The sequence below is a fragment of the Paralichthys olivaceus genome, chromosome 17 (genome assembly GCF_024713975.1).
Source record: "Paralichthys olivaceus isolate ysfri-2021 chromosome 17, ASM2471397v2, whole genome shotgun sequence".
Lineage (NCBI taxonomy): Eukaryota > Metazoa > Chordata > Actinopteri > Pleuronectiformes > Paralichthyidae > Paralichthys > Paralichthys olivaceus.
The window spans coordinates 4,175,419-4,202,396 of NC_091109.1; the positions used below are offsets into that span (position 1 = coordinate 4,175,419).

Below are 26,978 nucleotides of genomic sequence, written 5' to 3' on the forward strand. Positions count from 1 at the left end.
TTGATGTCCCAGTTTTTTTTTACTCAGCGTTTGTTGACCAATCGCTCAATGCAACTTCATGAAACAGTTCGCAATGTGTCAGAAACAACAGAAACCAAGAGGAAACGTGATTTCAGAATCACAAAGGTTTACAAGACTTTGTTTTTAAGTGGAGATGATAATCAGGCATTACAATGTAAACAGCAGCTATTAGCAAAACAAATACAGTCTCTTTTCTCTGTATTGCACAACTCAAACTAAATTACAACTCTGAATTCCTGATTATCACATGCCTTTCATTTGAATTGTGCTGCTCATATGGGAAATGTTAATGTTCTTAATGGAGAAATTCTGTACTGGATTTATATAGGACAGGTGTGTGGAGCGAGCGTAAACAAATGATATCAGATGTGCAGAATAAAACACATTTCAAAATTAAATACATTGCTCATACACATAACAAGAACTCATACATTTCTTAACCAACTGTAAAGGGACATTTTAAAATGGACGTTGAAGCTTTAAAATGGTTAATGTTTAAAAAACTAAAGGTTTCCTGTTTCCATTCTTAACAGTTGGTATGTGAGGAGCATCTTGCTTCAAACCCCTTAAATACAAGCACTGGTGAGTTATTTACAGCTTATACTGAATAAATCATCTCTAGAAGTGATCTGTGTATACCAGTTGTGACAAGGACGTCACATGTATCAGACATTGAAGATTTAAAGTGAGTCAGCAGCAGTTACTGGAGCTCCTTAAGCATTAATGCCATCCATTGACATGGTTCTCTGACGCTTGGTGACAGAGATCAGCAAAACAGGTCACAGGAAGAAGAAACTAAAACAATAAGTTGCTGAAAACGAGGAGTCTAAAAAAATAAAGTTTTGTTAATTCTCTGCATTTATAGTTTCTTCTTTTCCGCACTTTTGGTTTAACCTTCTTCAACTTCGACACAATGGATATTTTCAAAGAAATTAAACCATGAAAGCGCTATGTACATGCAAAGCCAACTTGGGTCTGCTCAGTTCAGCCAGCCAGGAACATGACAGTTGTGTTTGACAGCAAATTGTTCAGTCATGATGCACTGCAAGTATGGGCTGCCTGCAGATGGGGCAGGTGTTGTTTTCAGAGAGCCAGCGGTCAATGCAGTGGATGTGGAATTCATGAGAGCAGGGCAGACGGCGCAGCTTGTTGCCCTGGGCATACTCATTGATGCAGACACTGCATGCACGACCCATCTCCCCCTCCAGGCTGGCCTGACCATAGGTGCGTGTGGAGAGATTGTCAATCTGCTCTTTGGTCAGGCCCCTTGGGTGTTCGTCATCCTCTTCATCATTGAGCAAGAAGAAATGCGCCAGCCGCAGAATGGGTAGAGTACCGTTTTCTACCAGGTTGTTGGTGTCTCTGCTGGTGGCCCGTCCTTCTGTGGTGCTCACTACCGCACCTCCAAGTCTGGCCTGCCCACTCTGATCTTCCTCACCTCCAACCAGTGCCACCCTCTCCTGATCGACACCACCTGTGCCAACCGGGCCAACTGCACTCTCATTTGCATGCAGACGACTGGATGGGCTGGTGTTAGTATTTGTGCCAATGGCATCTGTATGACTGGGTGGAACAGTTTCAGAATCAGCCTCAGTCTCCATCAGTGAGCTCAGCTCCCCAAATCCAGTCATAATCTGGCGCAAGATGGAACGCAGTGCAGTGGAGTTGGGTTCTCCCAGGCCTGTCTCACTGATGCGCCTCAGTGGAATCCGGATAGTGCTCACATAGGTGCGGATTCCAGCACGCTCAGAGCGAGAGATGGTGCGTCTAAATCCACCACTATCACTTTCAAATGTGACAGTATTCTCAGCAACCCGTGCACGTGACCGTGTTCGGCTGGCAATGCTGTCCCTATCACGGTTTTCACCGGGTCGAATCCTTCTCACCTGCAGGTCCAACATGATGGTTGGGTGCCGTCGCACCGCTGAATTTCCTGCTCCTGTAACATGAGACTCACTCTCGCGCTCTCCTGTCTCTACAGCTGGCTCTGTAAGAGCTGCAGGTTCTGCCACAGCCTCTCCTGTCTCCATGGAAACAGAGCTTGTGCCACTGCCTGGCTCAACAGTGTGGATGCTAGAGCCACTGACACCACTACTGGATGGTGGAGTGGTGCTGACAACAGGTATTCTGTGCAAGGGTGAGCGGCTTCGCCTAGACAAGCGAGATGAGACCCCACCCCCCCCTGCAGCTCTACGTGCACGTCCACGCGATCGAGTCCTACTGCCACGAGATTCGTTTCCCACTGCTGGGGCCTGAGACCCAGACTGGGGTGATACACGGGGACAGTCTACAGAAGCGGACATATCCTCCCGCCCCTGCTCTGCTTCAGCATTGAGGGCTTGATGTTGCGAAGGTGCAGTTTGATCAAGGGGAGGATTGGGAACAGTGGGAGGTGGTGATAAAGAGTGCAAAGTGGAACCTCTCATCTGAGCAGCAGCTGAAGGGGGATCTGGTGCAGGAAGTGCTGGGGGGCTCACAGAAAGAGTGGTAGCACTGCTGCGTGTACGCCTTGTCTGCATCCTCCTACTGAGGGCCGGGCGGGGGGAAGGGTATGGAGCTTGCCTTGACATGGCTGAGGGGCGAGGGCTGGAGAAGGAGGAAGCAGTGTGTATAGAGGGTGAAGTTGTATTTGGGGCAGTCACTGGCAGCTCTGCAGTATCTGCAGTGTCATTATGCTCCCCTGGCTCAGGCTGATCATGGTTGATGTTGATCTCCAGGCTAAAGCGGAATTCTCCACTGTTGGGGTTGGTCCGACTGACAGCACGCCATGTCTGGTTGCCACTCTGCCCACTGCGAGTAGCATTACCAGTACGTCTAAAAGTGTTGAGCCACTCCAGTAATGAGTCACCATTAGAGGTTTCTGCTCCAGGCTCTGTGCCTCCTGTAAAACAAAAAGGGTTAAGACTGTACACTGACATGTATTCATCCAACAATCTATTATCCTGTATAAAAATAATAAATGTTACAACACCAACTGTTTCAGTTAAGAGGTTTTATCCCTAGCTTAAAGTCAGTGCTTTCACAGCTGTGTTGCAACCTTGTTTAAAATTTAGCAATGCCAGCATTTGTTTGTCATCTGTTTTACTGTACTCAAATCCCAGACACTTTTAAGCTGTGTTATTATGGGAAGTTTCTTCATCAATCAACAGCTATTAATCCAAAGCCAGACAATATAACGAGTGAAAGCCTGAATCCCTTATTTTCCTTACCTGGCCCACGTCTCCCTCCAGCCCCTCTGTCCTCCCCTTCACCACTACTGCTCTGCTGTTCTCCAGAATCAGCCGTCTGTGAGAGCTGCTCAGTGCGGGGCTGAGATGAAACCCGCTCTTTTGCTCCATCAAGACGCTGCCGCAGCTCCTCAGCAGTCACCTCCCCTGCGAAACATATGGACATTCAGGACATTATGTGCCGTCAGCAGCAGTAGGATAAAAAGAAGTATCTCTGCTCCTATACTAACACATAAGATTAACATATAAAAATAAACCCTGTATACAATTTGTGTGTGTAGTCAGGCAATCAGTGTGTTAACATGCTAATGATGTATCCTTCTCACCAGGGGTGCCAAGCAGGTTGCTGTCTCTCATTAAGCGATACTCCTCTTCACTCAATTCATTGATGAAGTGATAGTAAGCCTCCTCCCGTCGAAGACGCTCTGCCTGCCTCAGCCGTTCGTCTCCCCCACCAGGAGGGTCCATCACCGTGGAAAGTGCTGGTAGACAGATGAGTGGAGGTGTTAGTCAAGGATGGAATGTCATCTTAACATTTAGCCTTTAAGGGGTGCAGTTACACATTGAGCCTCTGCAGCCCGAGAGAACATGCTCATATGACATTTCAATATGTTGCACAATAGGAAGACAAGCTAATGGCAATATGATGGTCTTGTTGCAAAGATAAAGAACAAACGTCCTGCCCTTTAATGGCTCGTGCTCGTAATGTATTTTATTAGATACTAGGTCATCAATAAAATGCTAGTTAGGGCTGTTACCTTACCTTAGCCCCGCAGTAACTAGTCTCTAACCAAGGACGACAGTCAAAAGAACGACATCCATTTTCTATCGAAAGATTCCCAACAGCAAGAGACAGAGTGAGGCTACAGTAATCTTGCTAACGCTGCTAACGGTTAGCCCGAAGACCAGTAGCTTAAATTCCTCAAATGTAACATGTGAATGAATGTTCGATTCATTCACCGAGAGCCGAGATAAATCCTGCTAACAACGTAGTGTTCACGTGAGCTAAAACTAGCCAAGTTACCACAGTAGCAACGGAAGGCCATGTTGAAGGCAGGGGCATAATGCAATAAAACTGGCGTTGTCATCCTGCTTAGCCACCAATCACCGGCCTAACGTGAATGACGGACATGCCAAGCAGCCAATCAGAGCCCGACAGAGGCGGGACACGACGAGCTATACGGAGGTCTCCTCCATGTAAACGCAGGGCAAAGAAGGAAAGACAAAGAATGTTGTCGGCGCTAATAAAGAATAGATAACGGGGGTGATAATGCCCGTCAGTGACAATGTCCGCTGTCACTCTAAGACAACGAGCAGCTTTGAGGAGCTCCCCAAGACGCGAGGTGTCATTTTGAATGCGCAACGCTTTACTTGCTAACTAAGCGCTAACGTTAGCCCGTCGACACCAGTGTTAGCGGCGTTAGCTCAGCCGTCAGCGAGCTGCGAGTCACAATAACTCCCCATATATTAACGTGACACACAGTTTTATGAAGCGCTCACTGTGCGTGGACGACACCACGCAACCCCGCCAGTTTTACACGAGTTGACAAAGACAATAAACGGAATTTAGTACCTGACAAAGCAGCTGTAATATGGACGGTTTGCCTTCCTCTCCCTTCTCTCTCAAACCAAGATGGGACCAGTGGTGCTACACTTAAAACCGTCCGTCATAAACAACCCCCCTAACCACATCCGTTCCTAGGTATACATCGCTTTGTTCATAAATTCACATCCAGAAATTATTCGAGAATTTATTTTATTAGACTCCAAATCAATCCCTCAGTCTCAAACTTAATATCGGATCACGTCAAAATATATGGAAATAATGATAAAGCTGTGTATTATACAGGCTCGTTGTTTTTATAGACATGTATCTGGGCATCACTGTATACTGTATGTGTATACCCCCATATATAAAAGCCAAGTGTAGCCAATGCCAAATCTTTTATCTTGTTCTCAGTTTTTCCTGTTGTTTTCGGTAGAGGTTGTTTCAAGTATTTCAAGTATTCAGGTCTCATTCCTGCCGCTGTTCTGTTTACCGCTCACATCCACGTTCAATGACAGGGCCATTCCATGACAACATCTTAAAATCAAAATAAGAAAACAAATGTTGTCCTTTACTATTTTGATGGTTTTCTCTGCTGCAATTTTATTTCCGTAATTGTTGCAAAACGTTTTCTTTATTTAATTTTATGTTTTTTCTGATGCATTTATTTGTCACAGCAAATAATATTTTATGAAATCAGTATGTTCTCTTACACTGAGGTAACAGACATAAATACATAGGGCAGTACGAGGCTCCTGAAGTCCAAAAAGATATATATATATTTTAACCTTGTTATTATCTTGTAGGAACAAGTTACTACCTTGTGCACACACATGCTATTTATTTAAAGATGTTTGAGTTTTAATCCCTCAGATGCACACACCAGCCAGCAGATTTGTACCATAGCATGGAGAAAAACGATATCTTTAGTTGTATTTTCAACTGGGAATGTCACACAATGAAATCCCTGTTGCTCTTGCACAGACACACAGGATTGTCAGGAATCATTTGCTGCGCGTACTGAAGGAAAACAGGCTCCGGCGACTGGAGGACTGTTTTAATCTTAAATACTTGAGAAATAAACAAAGTCTTAAAAGCTACTAACGCGACTTGTGTTTTTTTCAAAGCATCGATCAGTCATGTCTTTACTACGCAGTTATTAACTCAGTCTGCACAACTTATTTATCTTGTGCACGAAAGATTTGGTACTTCAGGGGCTCCGTAGTAAAGTTATAAACAAAACAGGCACATTCACTTCCGTCATTTGTCTTTTAATCTTTAAATACATGCGAACAGAGGCTCTCTCTGGTTTAGTGGAAGTGGGATAATCCACGTGGAGAAGTCGTCTGCTCTCAGTCTGTTGATTTCTTTCTCTGCTGCAGGGGCTCAGCTTCGCGACGTTTTGCGACAGTGCCGTTCGCCAATCCGCCGTCGTTACGGGAGTGAAGTGCGTCTCTTTGGAGCAGATACCGGCTGAGAGAAGCGCCGCAGCCAGAGAAAGGAATTAAATATCCGGCCCGCTCTCCACCGGGACCCTCACCGACCACCGCCGGCACACCACACTCGACCCGGGAGCTCGATGTGGACGCGGGGCTGAGGGAAGAAAAGGGCCACGCTGGGGGGGAAAAAGGCGACTATCCGAATCACCAAAGCGAGCTCGTCGGAGTAGCCCAGCTGCCTCCCAAAGCGACGCTCGACGAAAAAGGAAGCGGCGGACACACACTGAGCCCGGAGCAGGGGTGAAAAATGGACTATGACTTTAAAGTGAAGCTGACCGGAGAGAGAGAGCGAGTCGAGGACCTGTTCGAGTACGAGGGATGCAAAGTGGGCAGAGGCACCTACGGCCATGTATACAAAGCGAAGAGAAAAGATGGGTGAGTTGATGACCGACGAGGCCTCCAGCCACCGAGCCAGCCTCTCTCTCTCTCCCCCTCTCCCCCAAATACAGTGTAATTACTGCTCTAATGTCTCCCCCTCTTCGAGGCCACCAGCAGAGGAGGCTTGTTGTTAGACATTTACACGGAGGAATAACAAGGTGGAGGGGGTGTGAGGCATTTCCTGCTCTGTCAGGATGATGCTGTGTAAACCAGCACTGACATGTGTGTTCACAGTGGAGATTGGGGCTTTCCTTAATAGCATAGAGTTTATGTTATAAAATATGTGTTGCAGGCATCTTTTGTTGTGTGCATCATTTCCTTTATCACGATTTAGAGGCTTTGTGGCTGATGTGGTGAGTGTGAGGATACAGCAGGTGCACGTGTCAGCACTTGTTGATGGTCTCACTGCTCCTTTTTTCCAGGCAAGAGGTGTTTCCTTTATCCTGTGGGAGGTATATATACGTTCACACCAGCTTGTGTGCATATACTATCCTCCACATGGACTTTTGTGAATGTGTCAAAAGTGATAATTTGAGAAGAAGTTGACACGGCAGGAGATTTGGTGATTTTGCACAGCAGAAAAGCTATAAAAGTTAAGTTAGAGATTAAAGTACTTTTACTTTTGATTTTAGTCAAGCAACATTTTAAGTGGGAGGTTTTTTTCTTCATGGATGAGATGATGACATGAAACATGGGGAAATAAAATGCAGCAAAGCTTTTTTTCTGTCCTATAGACTGAACGCTGTCGTCCAGCTCCTCAAACCCCCGGACCACCAGATTGTCACCTATCTAAATTTCTACTCCTTGAACTTGTTTCCCCTTTTCCTACTTCTCTAATGCAACCCTTGTTTCATCCGTAACTGTGTCCCTGACCCAAGCTGAAGGTAGCTTGAGCTACCAGGCCTGTAACCACAGCCCGGAACAAACTGGCAGCCGGAACCACACAAAAGAGCCCCAAAGTGTTTAAAGATGTTTGTGCTCACTTGAGGAGGCTGCTGTTTATGAGACTCTATGAGCTAATTTGTGCTGCAGCAGTCGGATGAGGCCTGAGGAGGCACAAAGCATGGGTTTATGGGATGATTTAGGCCAGGGAGAGGGAGGGGTTGTAACCAATTCATTCAAGTGAGAGTTGGTCCCAGTGCACTGTTTGTGCCTTGCCAGCTGCCAGACAGGGCCTGTTTCCTCTCCCCCTCTATTGTTTTGATTCTCAGAGGTGAGTTTGATTACACAAATCTGGAGGTAATGCAACTCGGGCTCTTCTCTGAGGCCCCATGCCAGCTGCCAAGTGCCCCCCCCTTTATGTTTCTGTGCAGTCACCTTTCAGGAGGGCCGCAGTCTGGTTTGGTGTTGATGTTGCTCTGCCTCTGTGTTTGTAGGAAGGATGATAAGGACTACGCCCTTAAGCAGATTGAAGGCACTGGCATCTCCATGTCAGCCTGCAGAGAGATTGCAGTAAGAACTGTGCTTTTTCTTTAGTCACTGTTAAACACATTCATGCAACATCTGTGGCTTTGATTAAGTCAGCAACAACAGACATAAGTTAGAAAAAGCTCGAAATAATCACAGAAGAATATTTTGAATCAGGCATGAATGTAATGCATACAGAGATTAGACAATGCAGACTATATGGACAGCTCATTCTCAGTTTGTCAACTTAAGTTAAACTTAAGCTTTTTAAAAGTAGTATTTGTTGCATAGCCATTCCCTTGAATTGCATTTTAATGTGCCTGTGTTTACTGCTTTGTGTACAGTCTTCAGTGCAGTAGATTCTCAGAATGAGTTTGTGTATTGCAGCTGCTGCGGGAGCTGAAGCACCCCAATGTTATCTCACTGCAGAAGGTTTTCCTGTCACATGCAGACCGTAAAGTATGGCTGCTCTTTGACTACGCTGAACATGATCTCTGGGTAAAATGCACACAACACACAACACACACTGAAGCTGCATGACATGACTTGAGGAACATATTGTGCTCTTACCTACTCAATATGCAGGGAAATTGGGAATGCATGTTTTTTCTTTGATAGAGTTAATTTTTAATATTATCTGTTTATAAGTTTTGATCTTCACACATGCAGATGTAGCATACCCCTATGTGCATACTTAGTTAAGGTTGTAAATATTTATGCCTTGTACTGTTTTTTGCACAAATCCACCATCAGCCAGTTTTACGAATACAGTCTCAAAATGGTGTTAATTATGCACCGCTAAGTCTCATTAGAGCTGCACATACACCAAGGAGTCGTCAACATTTGTTAGTCCAAAGCTCTGCTGTTTTGCAGTTGGCAGCTACAACTGGCAGGTTATCAGCACTGAGTTAAAATGCCATGTTGTGCCGCAGCGCTGCAACACTCGCATTCCCCTCGTAAAGAGGTGGAAAGGCACGCCACAAACGCCAGCCACACTCATACTGCCTGCAGCTTAAATCTAACATTTGTGACCATACAAATGTAGAAAAGGGACACAAAATGATGCATGTAACACACACAACTCAATCATTTTTGTTTTGTCTCCCTGTAGCACATCATTAAGTTTCACAGAGCATCCAAGGCCAATAAGAAGCCACTTCAGCTGCCTAGAGGAATGGTCAAGTCTCTGCTATACCAGATCCTGGACGGCATCCATTACCTCCACGCCAATTGGGTCCTCCACAGAGACCTTGTAAGAGGATTGTGGAGGGGAGGGAAGGGGAGGGGAGGGGGGAGGAGAACAGGACAAGAGAAGGTGGGGGGGAGAAAATATTAAGGTAGAAAGGAAAACAAGTTGATGAAAGACTCAATTGTTTTTGAGCAGAGAATCAGATGTGAGGGTCTGTGAAGCTTTGTCAGTCTGTGGGTCTAGCCATGTTTCATAATTACACGTTTTATACATGTTTGCCAACATTATTTGTTACCAATTATTATTACTTTATTGCATTAAGTTGGCTCAGATTAGCTTTCAGCAGAGTATTGTACATTTAATCTATAATATTCTATGATCTAGTTGATATATTGATTGATTATAATGGTTGGTGTATTGTATTAGATTACACCACTAGAGGGCAGCAACATAGTTTTGATTACACACCACATACAGGACAAAGCTGTATCAACCTAAGCTGATTTGTCTTTTTATTTTAAAAAAATGTGGATAGTAGAAGAATGTTAAAATTCCACATGTCTTTTTCTCCACCAGAAACCAGCAAACATTTTAGTGATGGGGGAAGGGCCAGAGAGGGGTAGAGTAAAGATTGGTATGTATGATGTCTCCCTTTTAAAGATAAAGTAATTTATTGTTTGAGTTTGTTTCTTTACCAACTAATGTGACTTTTCTTTTTTTTAGCGGACATGGGGTTTGCCCGTCTCTTTAATTCACCGCTAAAGCCTTTAGCCGATCTCGACCCTGTGGTGGTCACCTTCTGGTACAGAGCACCTGAACTACTGCTGGGGGCTCGGCACTATACCAAAGCCATCGGTGAGAATTTCTGCAACACAATCTGTCACAGTCTGTGTGATCACGTGCAGTTCAATTCTACCGACTTCCCCAACAGCTTAACTGAGAGTGTGTGCTGTTATTTCAGACATCTGGGCAATTGGCTGCATCTTTGCAGAGCTGCTGACGTCTGAACCCATATTCCACTGTCGCCAGGAGGACATCAAGACCAGTAACCCGTACCACCATGACCAACTGGACCGCATTTTTAACGTCATGGGCTTCCCTGCTGGTGAGACTCCACAGGCTGCCAGACTTTAAATAAATATCCATAAAAAGAATTCTCTCCAATTTTATTATTTACTACAATCTTTTAAAGTAATTTTCTAAAATAAATCCAATCTTAGACGTATTAGTTCATATTTTAGGGCAAGTGAGTACTTTTCTTAACAATGTATGTATATCAATGGTGCTACTCTGTTTTGCTTTCAGTACAAAATGCTGTAGAAGAATGAGCTTTTCTTATTCCTATCATAGGCCAACTATTACATTTGCTCCATCTCTTTTACTTTAGGCAGTAATAACATCAATCCACTGACATGATGGATGAAGCCAAGTCACAAACACAGAAGCTCTAACTTGCAGGGCTACATTTGGGCCTATATTTTCCAGTTCACTTAAGCTGCATCTCTCTGGGAATCTTTTTTCCCCTGCTGCTCTATTTGTGTAATTCACCAGTTAGAAGGAACGATGGATGAAAGGAAGGAAGGAAGGATTTAAATCTTGCACTAGGGCAAAATTTACAATTCCTCTGCATGTGTGACAGTGATGGTGGTTCTACTGGAAAGCTTACAGATAATTGATGTAAATGTATTACAACTGGCAGATGAGCAAGTGCCATTTTCAGTTTACACACAATCAATGTACATAACCTGTTTTTTCTCTGTGAGTCAAAAGCTCAATGTGTTTAATCTGTTCTTGAAAGAAGACAGGATGTGACATGGTATAATGATGTAATCCTGCCTTTCCCCTCATTTGACAGATAAAGACTGGGAGGACATCAAAAAGATGCCAGAACACTCCACGCTGATGAAAGACTTTAGAAGGAACACGTGAGTGTGCTGAGCACCGCCTCTGTCCCAGTTTTCTTCAAAACTCTGAGACAAGAGTCACAGCAAAGCAAAGTGCTGTGTCTGCTGGCAGAAATATATTTTGAGTTTTGTACACAACCCTTTCTTAATCATGTGATAAATCTGCTTGAGGTAAATGTACCAAAGGCTTCATATTAACATTGTTTGCTCCCTCTTATCACAGATATACAAACTGCAGCCTTATAAAGTACATGGAGAAACATAAAGTCAAACCAGACAGCAAAGCATTCCACTTGGTGAGTTTAAATACCTTGATAAAGGGCTGTTACAGGTTTTATCATATAATTTAAGTACTGTTATAGTGGTAAATCCATAATAACTATAAAGCTATTATATTATTTTTGGTTCTGCGCTTTGTCATTATGCCAATCCAATCAGTGGTTTCTTGTTGGATGCTAACTTTGTGTGCATTTCATTAAAGCTCCAGAAGCTATTGACAATGGACCCCATCCGTAGAATCACATCTGAGCAGGCCATGCAGGACCCTTACTTTCTGGAGGAGCCCCTGCCCACATCTGAGTGAGCTATATCACACACAAACCCACAGTCTGTGTCCAGTTTATTTATCTCTGTGCTTCTCAAAGCCCATGTGATTATCCAGACGTAACAAAAATATCTGGAAAACTCGCAGCAAGCAAATGAGCTCTACTCAGAAGTCATCCATTGCCTGTATGTTCCGGACATTTTCCATTTGCTGTGAAAGCATCTGACCTGCTGCATTCTTCCTGTCTTTAGTTAATTAGCTCTAAGCCATGGGAATAAATGTTTGAAGCTGATGAGCTTCTTTCCCTTTCTTCTCCAGTGTGTTTGCAGGCTGTCAGATTCCCTATCCCAAGAGAGAGTTCCTGACAGAAGAGGAGCCAGAGGACAAGGCAGACAAAGTAAGAAATCCATGTAGTTTCTAAATAAAGCAATACAGGGACCTCATTCATGATTATATAAAGAAGTCTAATATATAGCATTACAAAGGGGTAGTAAAATACACAATAGGCTTGATGTAAATATGAATACAGCAGTGACGATGCAAAACCTATGTGTGGAATGATCACATTTTTTCCACTTGTAGAAAAACCAGCAGCAGCAACAGGGAAACAACCACACGAATGGGGCGGGGCACACTGGCAACCCTGACAACAGCCACGCCCAGGGTCCGCCTCTGAAGAAAGTGCGAGTTGTCCCACCCACCACTACCTCAGGTGGCCTCATCATGACCTCAGACTACCAGGTAGCTCCCTTTCTTTTTCTCACACAAAAATTATCTGTATGGAAATTGTTGAATAATAGGTTACTAACATTAACAGTGAGGTTAACACTCAGTGTAGATCATTGATAGGATCCAATAATATATTTGTGTTTATTTCATCCTTGCAGCGCTCCAATCCACATGCTGCCTACCAGAACCCTGGACCAAGCACATCACTGCCCCAAAGCAGCATGGGATACTCCACTACCTCCCAACAACCCCCCCAGTACTCCCACCAGACCCATCGCTACTGAACCATCCCCCCCCATACACACACACACAGGCATACATGCACACATATATAGCACATACCCAGCCCTCACCACGCCCACCTGAACGAATGTACTGAGGGATGTGGGGGTCCAGGGCAACAAACTCCCCCCCACCCCACAGAGGGCACCTTCTCTGCAGCAGTCTTTTAAGCCAGAACAACAACAATGTTCACTTCTACGAGATAACACAACATAACCCTTGTATTAGAAACATTGCTAAAGAGCAACACCTGACAGGTGAAACACAAGGCGGGAGGATGAGATGAAAACATGCTGTGGCTGATTCCCTACTTCAAACCAGCCAAGAGAAGATGGCTCAGTTCAGAGGGGCACATGATATTTTTATGTGTCATCTTCTCCCCTCCTTGTCTTCACTTCTCCCCACACCTCCACTGACGTCCTGCCCCAGCCAGATACCCTCTTCCTGTTGAAGCTTGGATTAGACTGAAAGCTGCTATGTGACTGCCAGCGTTGACAGATTCTCTGTCCTCCTGTCTGTCTGTTTGTCTGTCCGTCTGTCTGTTTTGTGTGTGTGTGTTTGTGTGTGTGTGTGTGTGTGTGAGTGGCCCTATGAGGGCCTCAGCTGAGGAATGAACTGAGCTGCTGTGAAGCATGCTAGGAGGACGTAGAGCCCCCACAGCTGTGGCATTGAGGGTTTTTGTGCAGAAAGGACAAAAAAAAGGTGACAAAAAAATGATTTTAGTAGTTATAATTTAATTGGTTTTTATGGTTTTGTTTTTGTGGCAAAGCAGCTTGCGCTGGCTGAGCGCTCTGCTGCTGTATGCTGTGGGCAAGCCTTACAACATGATGACAAAACCAACCAATAGCATGGAGGATGGCAGATGGAACATGCATTGTACTGTATTGTATTGAAATATTTTACATGAAGCAAGTATCCTGACAATAAAAGTGGAAACATTGATATTGGTGATATGTTGGAAGTGTGTATGTATAAGCCATAAATGTGCAATGCTCATTAAGTGTTCACGTTTTGCACCTCCTATATATTTTCCCCAGTAAGTTTTTCGTTAACTCACCTAGAGCTACCATTTTGTTTAGAGTTAAAAAAACACGCATCATCCATCTATTCTCTATACTCCTTATCCTTTGAATGTTGTGGAGGAAGCTGGAGCTGGAGAGGTGTGGTACACCCTGGAAAGGTGATCATCATATTGTAGGGCCAACATACAGCCACAAAAAACCACTCACACCCACATCCACACCCATGGACAAATTAGAGTCTCAAATGAATCTAACCCAGTCTGCTTGTCTTTGGACTGTGGGAGGAAGCCAGAGTACCATGAAAAACCCACTTAAACACAGAGAAAAATTCAAACTGGGTACAAATGTAATCCACTTTACTACATTGTCACACACATGTGTGCTTTGGAATTCATGTCTAAATCAATTATAAATGTCAAACTGACAGCTTTATAACATATGCAGGCCTTCACACTGCACCTTGTCCAGGAATAGACCTGCATTTCTGATAATGCACGAAACCTCTGCAGCCTGCAGTCCAGACACTACTCCCTTTGCTTTGGTGACAGTCATCATCTCCCCCCACACTGTTTTAGTGTCTACAAACACACCTGGGAGAGTAAAGCGTAGATCTATGTTTAGCAAATCCTCTCATTGAGCCTCTTCCTGCAGGATGCTGGCCCAGCTATTTTAGTGTGTTACACAATACCACCCCAGCTCCTCAGCACTGCTTCCCTGAAACATGTTTAAATGTGATATTAAATGTTTCTGCCATTACACTTTATTCAAATCATCATTTTGTGCACAGAAATCCCAGCAGGCCTGAAAACAAAAATGCATTTATAACCCTTATAATATAAAATTAAGCTCTTCAGCAACGCCCAATTGTAGCCCCGCCCCCTCCGTTTACAGCATCGCGTTGGGTCCGGGGAGCCTCCCTGTCACTCATTCATGTCGAGAAACGCGATTGGCTGGAGCAAACGCCCATCACGTGTTAAATCCCCTGCTTTGAGGCGCGATTGGCTGAAAGCGGCCAGTGGGCGGGCCGTGGTCCTCCACGGGTTTCTCCCCGGAGTGTCCAGACGGGCTGAGGGACACAGGATGGCAGCTAACGGGAGAATCTAACGGGACATGCGGACCGGCTGATTCCTGCTCATATTCCCACTGCTGGTGAGGGTCTCATGATACTTTTTTACACTAGCAGCACCATTCATCACATTCAGTTCAATTCGCGCGGTTATTTTTGTTGGTTTCAGCCTCATTCGTCCAAACTTAGTAGTCGACCCCTGGGCATTAGCTAGCTAACCGAGTGGTCAGTTGGAGCGGACCCCCGGCTGAGGGGAGGATCATCCCCGGTCTGCGTGTGGCTGAACACGGCCTGAAGCTGTGGGGTTCTCCTCCTCTGGTTTGTGACTTTAATGGGTTTTTATTTTTTTTGTATTTAAATGGATGTTGCCGGTGTTTCAATCAGCTGTTGGACGCGCAGACAGGAAACGGTTCGTCCGATCTTAGATGATAACTGGGAGAAAATCACGGAACCCGATGTGGATGAACAGATGTGGGTCAATCCATCAGTAACTGGAAGCGGCGGTGCGGAACACTGATTGATCGCGGTTGCCATTAGTTCACGCCTGTGTGTGTGTGTGTCATGGGGAGATGGGCAGCGTGTGTGTTCATGTGTGTGTTTGTGGATAAATGTCAGTTTTAAGGCATCAAACAACAAAGCAGCACATGTTAATAACTTCAAAGTGACATGCACGCGATAATATAAAAAAATCAACCTGAAATCTCATTAAAGTCAATATTGAAATATGGCAAATTAGTAATAGATGCTAACACTATAATGACAGATTACCCTATATTCAAAGTAAAGACATCCTCACTCTCTGTAGCTGCAGCTGTTCATGTGATTTAATAGGTTTATACCACATTTTTATCAATGAATACCAACATATATCAATGTATAATATGTCGAATACATGCAACAATCACAACTGTGATTAAAGATAAGCAATCGATTTCTGCAATTGTAGACCTGGTTTTATTGCTCGACAGATCACCAAGTTCTGAATCAATTTGTTGATTTATTGATCGATGAGTCAGCTATTTAGCCACTTGTGTCACCACGAGGATTACAGCGACATTTGGTCATGTCTGCATTAAAGAATCCGTTTTTAATATATACTTCATTGTAGGAGTGCCAGAGTTCACAAACTATTACATGTACTTGTACAATGTTAATCATTCTCGAATATTTATGCTGAATAAAAAAGGATAGTGCAGAAAACATAATATTTATAGTGAAATCTTAAATTGCTATCTGAAAATATGAAAGAAATAAAAGAAAAAAGTGGTGCATTTACATACATTTAAGAAAAGTTAGAATGATACTGCAGAATCACTGGTCAGATATCAGGGCGTGAGGATAAATTACGTACGTCACAATATGGTGAGTTTGGTAAATCACATATCAAGTCTTTGAATGATGTTCAAAGCAATTGACCAAAGTCTTAAGTGACAAATTATGTTTGTTTCAGTTGCTCTGAATCATTCATTTTGATAAAAGTGTACGATCATAGAAAAGATAGTCAAACTCAAAGCCAAGCTTCCTTTTCTGTGCACGTTATGATCCACTATCAAGTCTTTTACCCAGAGTGCATCACAGGTACAGTACCATCAATGTTTTACTACAGAGTGAAACAAGGAGAAGTTCCTGGACAGGCACAGCAGAATCCTTTTTTTCCTACATCATATTTAGGGCAGTGTGACCTGACGTAATCCACGCTGCATTATTCATAACGTCAGAACAAGCTAAACAGCCCACAACACAAGAAGCTGGACCGGGCTCATAAATTTGTAATGACTCCCCCTTTCAGTTCTTAATGGAGTTCTCACGTCTGTAGTAAAGGCCTCTTCTGTGCCCGTGTATCTGGGAGAGAGGAGACGTGGGCCATCCTGTCGGAGTCACAGGGGGAAGTGTATTTTTACTCTGAACGTCACCGCTCTGAGGATCACAGATGTTTTTTGCTGCTGAATAGACTGTTTAGATGCTGCTAATGGGACGCTTGAGAAGATACCTGGAGTGTTTGCGTATGTTTGTTTGTCTGCGTGTGCATGTTGGGTTGTAATAATTCATCCAAACACAAAAGCCAAAACAAGACACGGAGAAACATGGAGCACTAGAGCAATCAAAAGCACAAGCTAATGTCTTCTCTGGGGTTGTGGGTGAGATGTTTGAGGTTTACATCCCCTTTCTCACTCCTGGGTTCTTACTCACTTTTTCATGCTTTCATTGCAAGAGTATAGGGGGCCTTAAATAAGGTCGAAGAGGAGCAGGAGGAGGAGGAAGAGGGGGAGGATGCATGGGAGAGCCAGTGCTGTTGCCTTGTGAACGCAGCTCTATTGTCCCGGGAACCTTTCAGTGGCTTCCCCGAGGTCCCTGCTCCAACAACCCCTCCCCCATCCAACACAGACTCCCCCCCCCCCCTCAAACACACATAAACACACACACACTCTGTCCACCTCTTAATGTTACACACCACCCATTCTCGCTCTCCCTCACACTGTCTCATTCACTGTCTCTTTTCTGTCACACGCTCTTATCCCATGCACCCTTTCCCTCTCGGTACTCTCCCCTCGTTTCTCACAAGCAGGCCTCCTCCGCCTCCCTCGCCAGCCACCCCCCTACCCCCCCAAGCCCCTCATTATTTCGCCTCATTGATGTGATTGTCATTCCAGCCAGACAGTGAAAGCAAAAACACGCAATCCTCTCATTTGCATCATCTCCTTCCAATGCAACAAGGACCGCAGTATTTCCTAAATGCTTATTCAGAGTTCACACCGCTGAAACCCCTTAGCAGCTCTTTTGCTCCAAAGCCAGACATTATCGACTGTGTTCAGTGTCCTCTGAGGCAGCGCAATATGGCGTAATTCTACCCATTTGTTTTCTCTCAGTGGCATGAGGCTGTAGGGGTTTGCAGGGGGTAGCTAGCTGAGAAAACAGGGCCAGATGAGAACTCTGCAAGAGGTAATTGGCCTTGTCGCTCAGAAGTGTCTCTTCTGTGTCATGGGCAGCTGTAATGACACAATCTGTAATTACAGTAGTTTCCTGGCAAGACACTGATAGCCCAGCTCTGCTACTTGCTCTGTTGTTTTAAATGCAATCTTTAATTAGATAAGGATTCACGAAGATTAAAATATAGATATTCTCTAGTTTTTATTGGTTAACAAGAATTTAAAATCCTATTTTCTTGTGCTCATTAATTTGCTCCTACAATGACTTGTGTTTCTAGTACCTGTCAACTATTATTAGCCCTCTGTCAGACTGCCAGAGCGTGTGTCTTTCCAACCTGCTTTTCTCTGAAGTGATTTTTCTTTTTTTTGGCCGAGCTGCACAGTAAAAGCCCTGGAACTGCAAATAAGCATAAAACAATTTGATTGGCGAGTCTGAGAATTACATGTGAAAGTTTCATTTTTGGAAAAGGGCGTGTGTGTGTGTGTGTGTGTGTGTGTGTGTGTGTGTGTGTGTGTGTGTGTGTGTGTGTGTGTGTGTGTGTGTGTGCATGGATCCATCTGTCTCGCTGTTTTGTCCTCCTGGCTGCTTCTTGAGCCGTAGCCTCATTGTTCTGGCCTAGTGTTTGGACAGGAAGGAGAGATGTGACACTGGGAGGACCAGGAAACAGAAGCCAGACTGAGACCACAAAAACAGGAAGAAGAGCCGATAAGATGGCGGCTTCGATGAACCCTGGGGTTTCTCTTTCTTCTTTGAGGCATTATCTCTAGACCTTTGAACTACAGGAGGTTTGGAGGATCGGATTGAAGCTAATCAGAGTTTAATTTCCGAGACTGTTCAAAGTTTCTGTGATTATGGGGAAAGATGAAAACATTTCTGCTGTTTTTCAAAACCTCCATTTGACTGTAGCCCATAACCAACAATGTTGTTTGGTGTTGACCACGTCCATGAATCTCTGTTTGTGTCAGGTTTCCAGCTGGGCAAGTGACAAGCTGGCCTGGGATTAGCTGGCACGCTGGATCCTTCTATCCCTAATGCTTTAATCTCACTGCTGGTCACCACAAGTCTTCTGGCTTTGGGACACTGTTGGTCATCACTGTTGGTTCTCTGTCCTTAAGCTCACCCACTATAATGTTTTGCATACACCAACAGTAAAAAGCAACCCAATACAAAAACACTGCTGCAAACAATGTCTTCAAAAATTAATTTGTCAGATACAGATTTGCAGATAAATTATTTTTTAGAGATTATATGATATAGAGGTGATATTTTTCTGCAGGATTTTTACAATTGGTTGTTATTGTCTTCGACTCACGTCTGAACTAGAGCAGATCAATTCTGACAAAACTAGATTTTGTCGTCATGTTTCGTCTGTTTGGGACTCAACAATCAATATGTCGAGCTTGGTACTGTAACTTGTTATTGTGATTTTGGGAGTTGGTGATTTGGTTTTTGGGTAAAAAACCTTGTGCATGACTGAGCAACTTTTATTGTTTATTTCAGTCAGGCAACTCAATGTATTCCTTATAGTTCAAGATAAGATTGTATTTTTAATGGAGCTGAAACTATTTATCAACTAAATCACTCACCAGAAAAATAATAAGGGGCTATTTTATTATTCAGCTATTTTATTAGCAGACGATCTCTCTCTAACCTTGGGATCCTTGTCTAAAACAGTTTGTGCTTGTTTCCCATCTTTGCCTGTAGTTTGTGCCAGTGTGCGGCCTCACCATGCCACTGGTCAAGAGGAACATCGAGCCCCGTCACCTCTGCCGAGGGGAGCTCCCCGAGGGCATCGGCAGTGAGCTGGAGTGTGTGATGAACAACACGCTCTCCTCCATCATCCGTCAGCTCAGCAGCCTGAGTAAGGCCCACGCACGCACGCACACGCACACAAACACACACACACTGTCACTTTTACAAGAAGACGCTGCTAACATCTAAAGAAAACACACAAATGTCTGTGTGAACAGAAAAACAGGAACTTAACCTCCTCGGGCTATAACCCCTGTGACTCCAGTGTGACGACTGTCCACACTGTGTGTAGCGTCTTTGTAAAAGGACAAAATCACATGCTTGCATCATTAATCCTAAAGCTGAGATTGATTTGGGCGTTGTCGTGGTTACAGGGCCTGGGGTCACTAGGCTAGCAGGCGGCTTACAGCCGCCTCACACTGGAGCATGGAGGGTTGACATGTAATCCTTTTAGATAGCTCCGCACAAATGAAATTATCTGGACAGCTGTGTGCATGTGACAGTGCAGATATACTCTTTGTGTATTTGACTGTTTGTGTCAGGGTGTGGAGAACTGTTTTACACTGAATGTTATGTTCACTGCAGGTCTATTATACTGAGTTAGTACTCCACCAAGGGCATCTATCCTCACATCCTTCATCCATGGCCATGTCCTTGCTTCATACTCTGTCAACACAATGCTGTGTTGTCATGGGACAGGTGCCCTTCACCCATTTATCCTCAGTTGCTCTCATTTTCCCTCTATCACACTGTTAGGAGTTCATTCTGTTTCATAACAGCATCAATTAAATCCAGTCCTTCACGCTGTTAACCCTGTACTTTTTGGCCCTGACACACTCGCTGTCTGTTTTTCATTGTGTCAAGTTCCTGTGTTGGGAGTGGGCCCTTCAACAGCAGCTGTGTGGGTTAGATATAAATACATGCACAGGGCTGGCGGGGTTCTATCGACAGACAACACACACTGTGCATGTGTGTGTGTACGACAACCATAAGAATCCTCCAGAGAGGTCAGAGTTTATGGGGCACAGCATGCCGGATCTGTGATTCTTCCTTCCTCTCAATATTTTTCCCGCTGCCCATCCTGTCAGCAAGGGGGACAGAAATAGCCTGTAGCATGTGTTTTAGCCATACCATCTTTGAAACACAGTGATCTATGTGTAAACAAAGTTTTTAGATGCCTGCTGAAATAGCTCCTTTCTTTGATTATCCATTTCCAATCATTTAGTCTTGCAATAAAAAGTTTTTCTTCTCTTTTTGAACATGGGCTAAGATTGCTGGAGCCTGGAGCAGCTCCCACAGCCCTGGACTAACAGTCGTTCCACAATCACAAATTTTACTGTGGGTTACTTCCTCCCGCTGCTGAGGCCTCCCTTTACTGAACCCCCTTCCACAGCAGGGTTACTTTTAAGGGTTAAGAACATAAGTGTCCTCAGGGACTGAACCAAAACAACTCAATGTTTGTCATCCAGTCAAAATGTCAAATGGACCGTCCCTCAGATAACAACACTTTTTAAACCTGAGTCTTCAAGTTTGTCAGTGGTGGAGGAATTAATCAAATATTTTACTGAAGTAAAAGTACAAATAAATAGACAAAGTTCTAGTAGTAGTTTTAAATACACGTATAAGTATTAAAAGTAAAAGTACTTACTGAGTGAAACCTATTCCCAAGTGCAGCAGTTGGGTACATCATTACTTCTGTTTGTATGTGTGTTCTCCACTTTCTTTCACCAATTCCCCAGAGAATAATTCTTGGATCTTGATGAAAAAAAATCTGGCACATTTAGTACAATAATGTAAGTGGGATGTAACTAAGTAAATGTACTTAGTTACATCCCACTAAAGAGTCCCAGTTTGACACCTTGTTTTCTTATGTGCCTGGACCAGCACCACCTTTAGCACATGTATAGAACCAAAGTGTCAATCATACCTCCCAACTAAAAAACCCAAATAAACACTATTGGCTTTTAATTTGAAACTTTATCAACTCTCTTACATGTGGCTGGGCAACGTCTGAATCTTTGCATCCCAGCAGCAAGAAATAGCGTTTGTTCTTCTTGTAAACGAGGGTCACTGACTAGCTGCACAAGAATAATCCAACAATGATACTTGCTTAATGGCACATCAACAGAGTTGAAGGAGAGTACTGTTTAATTTCTTGCCTTTTACACACAGTTTGCAGTTACACACATATACACAGTAGAATTTGAACAATCTATATTGAGATCATATTAAATTATTCATGAGGATGTTTCTTTATGGAAACGTATGAGGCATCATTTCCTGCACAGATTCTTAAGACTCTGGTTTCACATTGTGTCCCATTACCAGTGTATTGACTGATTGTCCTCAGTCTCTGTGGGGACGTTACTTGGCCCCAGATAAAGATTTCTCCTTTTTTCTCTCTGATTTCCCGTCCCTTTCTCCCTCTTTCCAGGTAAACATGCGGAGGACATATTTGGCGAGCTGTTCAATGAGGCCAACACCTTCTACCTGCGTGCCAACTCTCTCCAGGACCGCATCGACCGGCTGGCTGTCAAGGTCACGCAGCTGGACTCTACTGTGGAGGAAGGTGGGTCAGAGGTTAGAGGTCAGAGGGCAAAGATGCAGCGAGTCATTGCTCATTGTTGAAGTGTCAGCCTTAGGTTTTCTGCATTTTTTCACTAAAATGCATGAAAGAGGTTCTCATCATGGGGATGGTTTATCTTTGCAACCTTCCAAATCTTGCTTTTATTTTTCCCATTAATATCTCTCTTTTTTCCTGTTGGCCATTCACTCATTTGTTGTCTCTTCCTGTTTTTGTTCTGTCAGTTTCCCTGCAAGATATCAACATGAGAAAAGCCTTCAAGAGCTCTACCATTCAGGACCAACAGGTGGTGTCCAAGAGCAGTGTGCCCATTCCTGTCAAAGAAATGTACAACCTGAGTGACAAGCCTCCGCCACTCAACATCCTTTCATCGTACAGGTTGGTGCTGTCCATCTATTGTCCTCAACACCCCCGAGTGGTGGTCAGTCACTGCTGCAGGTTCCAAAAACATGTAGTAATTATGATGAGAAAACATCATACATCATCAAACAGTTTGTCTAACAAATAGACACAATGAAACATTTCTCTGGAATCAAATATATTTTCCATTAATGTCTGAGCTTTTTTATCTTCTCAATTTTAAGCAAAAAGTTCTAAATTTAATTTGACCTGATGCAGAATCCTCTTTAAAAGTTCTTGATTTTCACTAGTGTCTGACCTACATTCATAGTTTTGGTCGCTGTATTCATGCAGTTGTATTTTCCAGTACTTTTGGTGCATTACATATTTAGCATGACTGGCTCCAGTGGGAATCCAGCTCCTAACCCTGACAACACTACTCAGTTTTCTTTCTCTCCACTCTTTCTATCTCTCCCTCTTTCCACATTTTCAGCTTGTCGCAGGGGATTCCCACTCACTATTTCAACATTCATAGCTTCACGTTTTCCCCAACTTAGTATTTGAACATTAACAAAAACATCACCAAAGCTACTATTCTGCTTAAACAGAGACAATGCATACAGATTTCTTTACTTACTTTTGTATTCCTCTTTAACATTTTTGGTGTCTCTTTCTGTAGGGATGACCACAAGGAAGCACTTAAGTTCTACACTGATCCCTCATACTTCTTTGACCTGTGGAAGGAAAAGATGCTGCAGGACACGGAGGACAAGAGGAAAGAGAAAAGGAAGCAGAAGGTACAGTTCTGTCACAAGCATCTCTCATATCATCGTATGGTTCAATGTGCCATGATTACAGTTCATTTTGGGTAAAATTTAAGATTGCACTTTCCTGCCTGCCAACTACTGGTGCTGCACCTCCTCCCTTTTAGGATTAGTTGGATAAAATACTTTAACAAGGGTCTTCAGGTTATAAAATAAGCAGAAATTTTCAGTGTAATTCACTTAACTCACATAATGCACATAAAACAGCCCTTAGTTTAACAAAGTATCTCTCTCGGTTTTTCTTCCAGGAGCAGCGTCGTTGTGTGGATGGGACATTACAGAGGGAGGTGAAGAAGGTCCGCAAGGCGAGGAACCGTCGACAGGAGTGGAACATGATGGCTCTGGACAAGGAGCTGAGGCCAGACCATCGACACACCATACACAGAGACAGAGGGGCATCTTCTGAGGGCTCAATGTCTCCAGAGAACAGGTGAGTGAACACACAGTTATGTTTCTTCATTTCTCTTCTCGACTGGAAACAAACTCATAAGTTTTCCTTGATTCCATCCTTTCTCTTATCAGGGGTCATGGTGCCGATCAGCACCACTACCCGAACGCCATGAACCATGCTGGCCACGCCCACACCTACTCTGGCCCTCCGCCCAGCATCCTGGCTGCCCAGATGGCTGCAGGACACGCCCCTCGTGGAGGAGGCGAACATGACAACAGGGGCAGGAATATGATGGCCTATCAGGGCGGGACACTGGGCCGTGCTCACCACCACCAGGTCCCGCTGCCTCCTCCACCCAGCGAGGCTATGAATGGCGGCTCCATGTCTCTCCCACCTGTGGACTACAGGTAAACACATGAGACAAACAGTCACTATCAAACTGACGCCCACTCTTCATAATAATATCAATACATGTTATTATTATATGGTATTAATCACTATGATAATATACTGTAATCCTTTGCTGTTCAATTCCCTGATGAATCAGGATGTGAATAGTTTCTGACTTTGCCCATAATAAGGAAACTTCTCGAATCGTTTTGTATAAAACCATTAATGCTTTAAAAAGTGCAATAGTAAAATAAAGTAAATAATAAATCCAGTGGACAGAAGTTGAGCTGTTTCACAGTTTCTCAATAACAGTGGTAGTACATTGGTAATAAATTATGTTTTAACATTGAGATAATGCTGCCACCTAGTGGATAATATGTCTAGGCTTCACTTGAAACAGTACAGTATCAATAATATCAAGTACAGACTGTGACGGTTTTCTTACCTGTCTGTTTCTTCTCTGTCGCTCTGTCCTTCCTTCAGTATGGACGGATATGCAAACACCGGCCCTCCGCCCCCTCCCCCAGCTCCTCTCATCCCGTCTGCCCAGACTGCCTTTGCCTCCCCTCCCGGAGGTCCCATGTCTCCAGGGGCAATGGCTGCTGGTGGCTACATTCTGCCTCCACCACCTGTGTCTGGAGTCCAGGTAGCTCCACCTCCTCCTGGTCCTCCTGGTCCTCCACCCCCACCTCTTCCAGCTGGTGCCTCCCACTTCACAGCCCGCAAGATTACCTCCTCTGTGCCCGCTGAGACCGCAGTGGTCACAGATGCCCGCAGCGACCTGCTGGCTGCTATACGTATGGGTAAGAGCCACTGTGTGTGTGGGTGTGTGGGTGTGTGTGTGTGTGTGTGGGTGTGTGGGTGTGTGTGTGGGTGTGTGTGTGTGTGTGTGTGTGTGTGTGTGTGTGTGTGTGTGTGTGTGTGTGTGTGTGTTGCACAGCTTTTTCAGAAATTACATCCTTTATAAAGAAATCAAACTATTGAAGGAAATAAATAAATAAAATTAAGCCACTGCTTTTTCACTTGTTCGATTACAAATTCCACAACCAATCACTCAATGAGTATGTAAGTTTAAAACGTGGAATTCCATTTTCACTACAGGCATCCAGCTGAAGAAGGTGCAGGAGCAGCAGGAGCAGCAGGCGAAGAGGGAGCCGGTCGGAAACGACGTGGCCACCATTCTGTCGCGACGCATCGCAGTGGAATACTCCGACTCCGAGGACGACTCCGAGCTGGAGGAAAACGACTGGTCCGATTAATACACGCGAAAAATATGGGATGATAACCACTGAAGATACACACACAATGAGAAGAAGACACACAACCGGTCGATCTCACACTCACTTGAAGGAATGCCCACTGTACAACACTCACGGGTTATCACACACTGTCGCTGAATACACACACACACACACACTCACACACACACACACTCGCACACACACATGCACACTACTACACACAATCACATGCACACTACTACACACAATCACATGCTGTAGGTTGATATAAGCTGAAAGGTCCAAAACTGGAAATCTGGGAGTGTATTCAAGCTGCATAAACACTGTAAAGAGACTAGTAATAGACTTTAATGCTGACCACTCCGAGAACCACTAACATTCAATTTGCTGATTATATTTCAAAGCATTGTGAATACACCCCAGTGGATGTTTCTCTGCCTGTCGTAACACTTTAGACACCGCGTGAAGGTGCTAATCTAATGTATAGTCGGAGCTCGAGAGAGTAATAGGAGAATTAGAAACTTTCCTCTTGAGCTAACCAATGTACTTGTCTTTTTTTAATGTTTTTACTCAAACACTTACGTATGCCATAGACCAGGAGGCGGGTTTTTAACATGTAGATGGAAATAACTGGAGGTGAAGGAGTAACAGACGAGCTGACTGGCAGCTGCAGTCAGTGGAAGATGGAGGAGCGTCTGAAGTGCTGTGGGAAAGATGTACAACGGAGAATTAGGGCCACTCACTGAGAAAAAAAGAGATTTCAAGTACATCGTAAATTAAAAAGAATAAAATCCTAAATTAAGAGAATTAAGTTGGAATATGACGAGAATAAAGTCCTGTTGCCTCCTTCAAAATGAGGAATGTGGTGCATCTTGTTATAGTATAGTTATAGTATAGTTATACTATAGGATACCATCACAGATAGATAAATACTTTCTACTTTTTTTAATCTTTTGGCTCATCAGCACCACGTTATCATGTGTCAGGACTTTGAAAAGTTTGTGTACGAAAATGTGTCTGTTCTGAAGAAAGAACACAAACTTTGTGAAGCAAGAAAATGTTTGGTAGTGGTCGACTGTACATCGTTGGATATTTCTGTGATATATTCAAAGAGGGTGTCACAATTTCTCAATGAGATTCAAGATTGTGGATCGAGAAGAAAATTACAACTTCTTTCTCTTTAATCATGATTTTATCATTGACATTTGAGTTTTTCCTTTCTTCAACATGGCCCCAATTCTCCGCTGTTAAGATGAATGAGAGGGCGATATGTAAAAAGTCTTACTGATCATAAATATGAAAACAGATTGAGCCGTCTGCGTCTGCAATCGCTCACTGCTGTGTGGGAGGGAGGGTACGGGTGAGGGCGGGGGATGTCATGTATATGCTAGTGTGAGCAGTGTAACCTTTGACCCAGAGAAAAAAATAAAATGCTGAATGAAGGATCACGCTCGGCTGCCATGTTTTTTTTTCTGTCCTGCTGTCGACACACGTACCTGGCTTCAAGACTTCTGTTTCCCTGGTAACAGTACAACTAAGAAGGGAGTTGCCAAGGAAACAGAAGAGTGTGAAAGGGAGCCATGGCGAGGATGAACAAATTAATCAAGGCAGGAGTTTTATGCACAGCACATGTTTGTTTTTAATACAAAATTAACAAGATCTCTCAATTGAGTGAACTAACCAAAGCAATTAAAAAGTACAACTAACACCTTGGA

At 43.9% G+C, this 26,978-nt stretch overlaps 3 protein-coding genes across 4 annotated transcripts; 2 read left to right on the plus strand and 1 right to left on the minus strand.

The window, feature by feature from the left end:
* rnf6 (ring finger protein (C3H2C3 type) 6) lies at positions 1-4,933 on the minus strand. 2 transcript variants are annotated; one of them, XM_020087663.2, is made up of 4 exons: positions 4,822-4,933; positions 3,575-3,730; positions 3,231-3,395; positions 1-2,902 (listed from the first exon to the last, which is right to left on the minus strand). In XM_020087663.2, exons 2-4 carry the CDS (start codon positions 3,714-3,716, stop codon positions 1,050-1,052), a joined length of 2,160 nt encoding a protein of 719 aa, XP_019943222.1. In that variant the 5' UTR covers positions 3,717-3,730; positions 4,822-4,933; the 3' UTR covers positions 1-1,049. The 2 variants fall into 2 exon arrangements, with proteins under 2 accessions (XP_019943222.1, XP_069368797.1); XM_069512696.1 differs by lacking the exon at positions 4,822-4,933 and adding an exon at positions 4,012-4,152.
* Positions 4,934-6,060: 1,127 nt separating this feature from the next.
* cdk8 (cyclin dependent kinase 8) lies at positions 6,061-13,668 on the plus strand. Its single transcript, XM_020087789.2, has 13 exons — positions 6,061-6,668; positions 8,048-8,123; positions 8,466-8,576; positions 9,190-9,330; positions 9,844-9,901; positions 9,991-10,122; positions 10,229-10,372; positions 11,123-11,192; positions 11,395-11,467; positions 11,653-11,750; positions 12,034-12,112; positions 12,298-12,456; positions 12,603-13,668. The coding sequence occupies exons 1-13, from the start codon at positions 6,541-6,543 to the stop codon at positions 12,726-12,728; spliced, it is 1,395 nt and encodes a 464-aa protein (XP_019943348.1). The 5' UTR covers positions 6,061-6,540; the 3' UTR covers positions 12,729-13,668.
* Positions 13,669-14,654: 986 nt separating this feature from the next.
* wasf3b (WASP family member 3b) lies at positions 14,655-26,706 on the plus strand. The gene is made up of 9 exons (XM_020087859.2): positions 14,655-14,897; positions 19,447-19,603; positions 21,929-22,063; positions 22,303-22,456; positions 23,097-23,214; positions 23,490-23,671; positions 23,764-24,039; positions 24,506-24,825; positions 25,124-26,706. The coding sequence occupies exons 2-9, from the start codon at positions 19,471-19,473 to the stop codon at positions 25,279-25,281; spliced, it is 1,476 nt and encodes a 491-aa protein (XP_019943418.1). The 5' UTR covers positions 14,655-14,897; positions 19,447-19,470; the 3' UTR covers positions 25,282-26,706.
* The last annotated feature ends 272 nt before the right edge of the window (positions 26,707-26,978 follow it).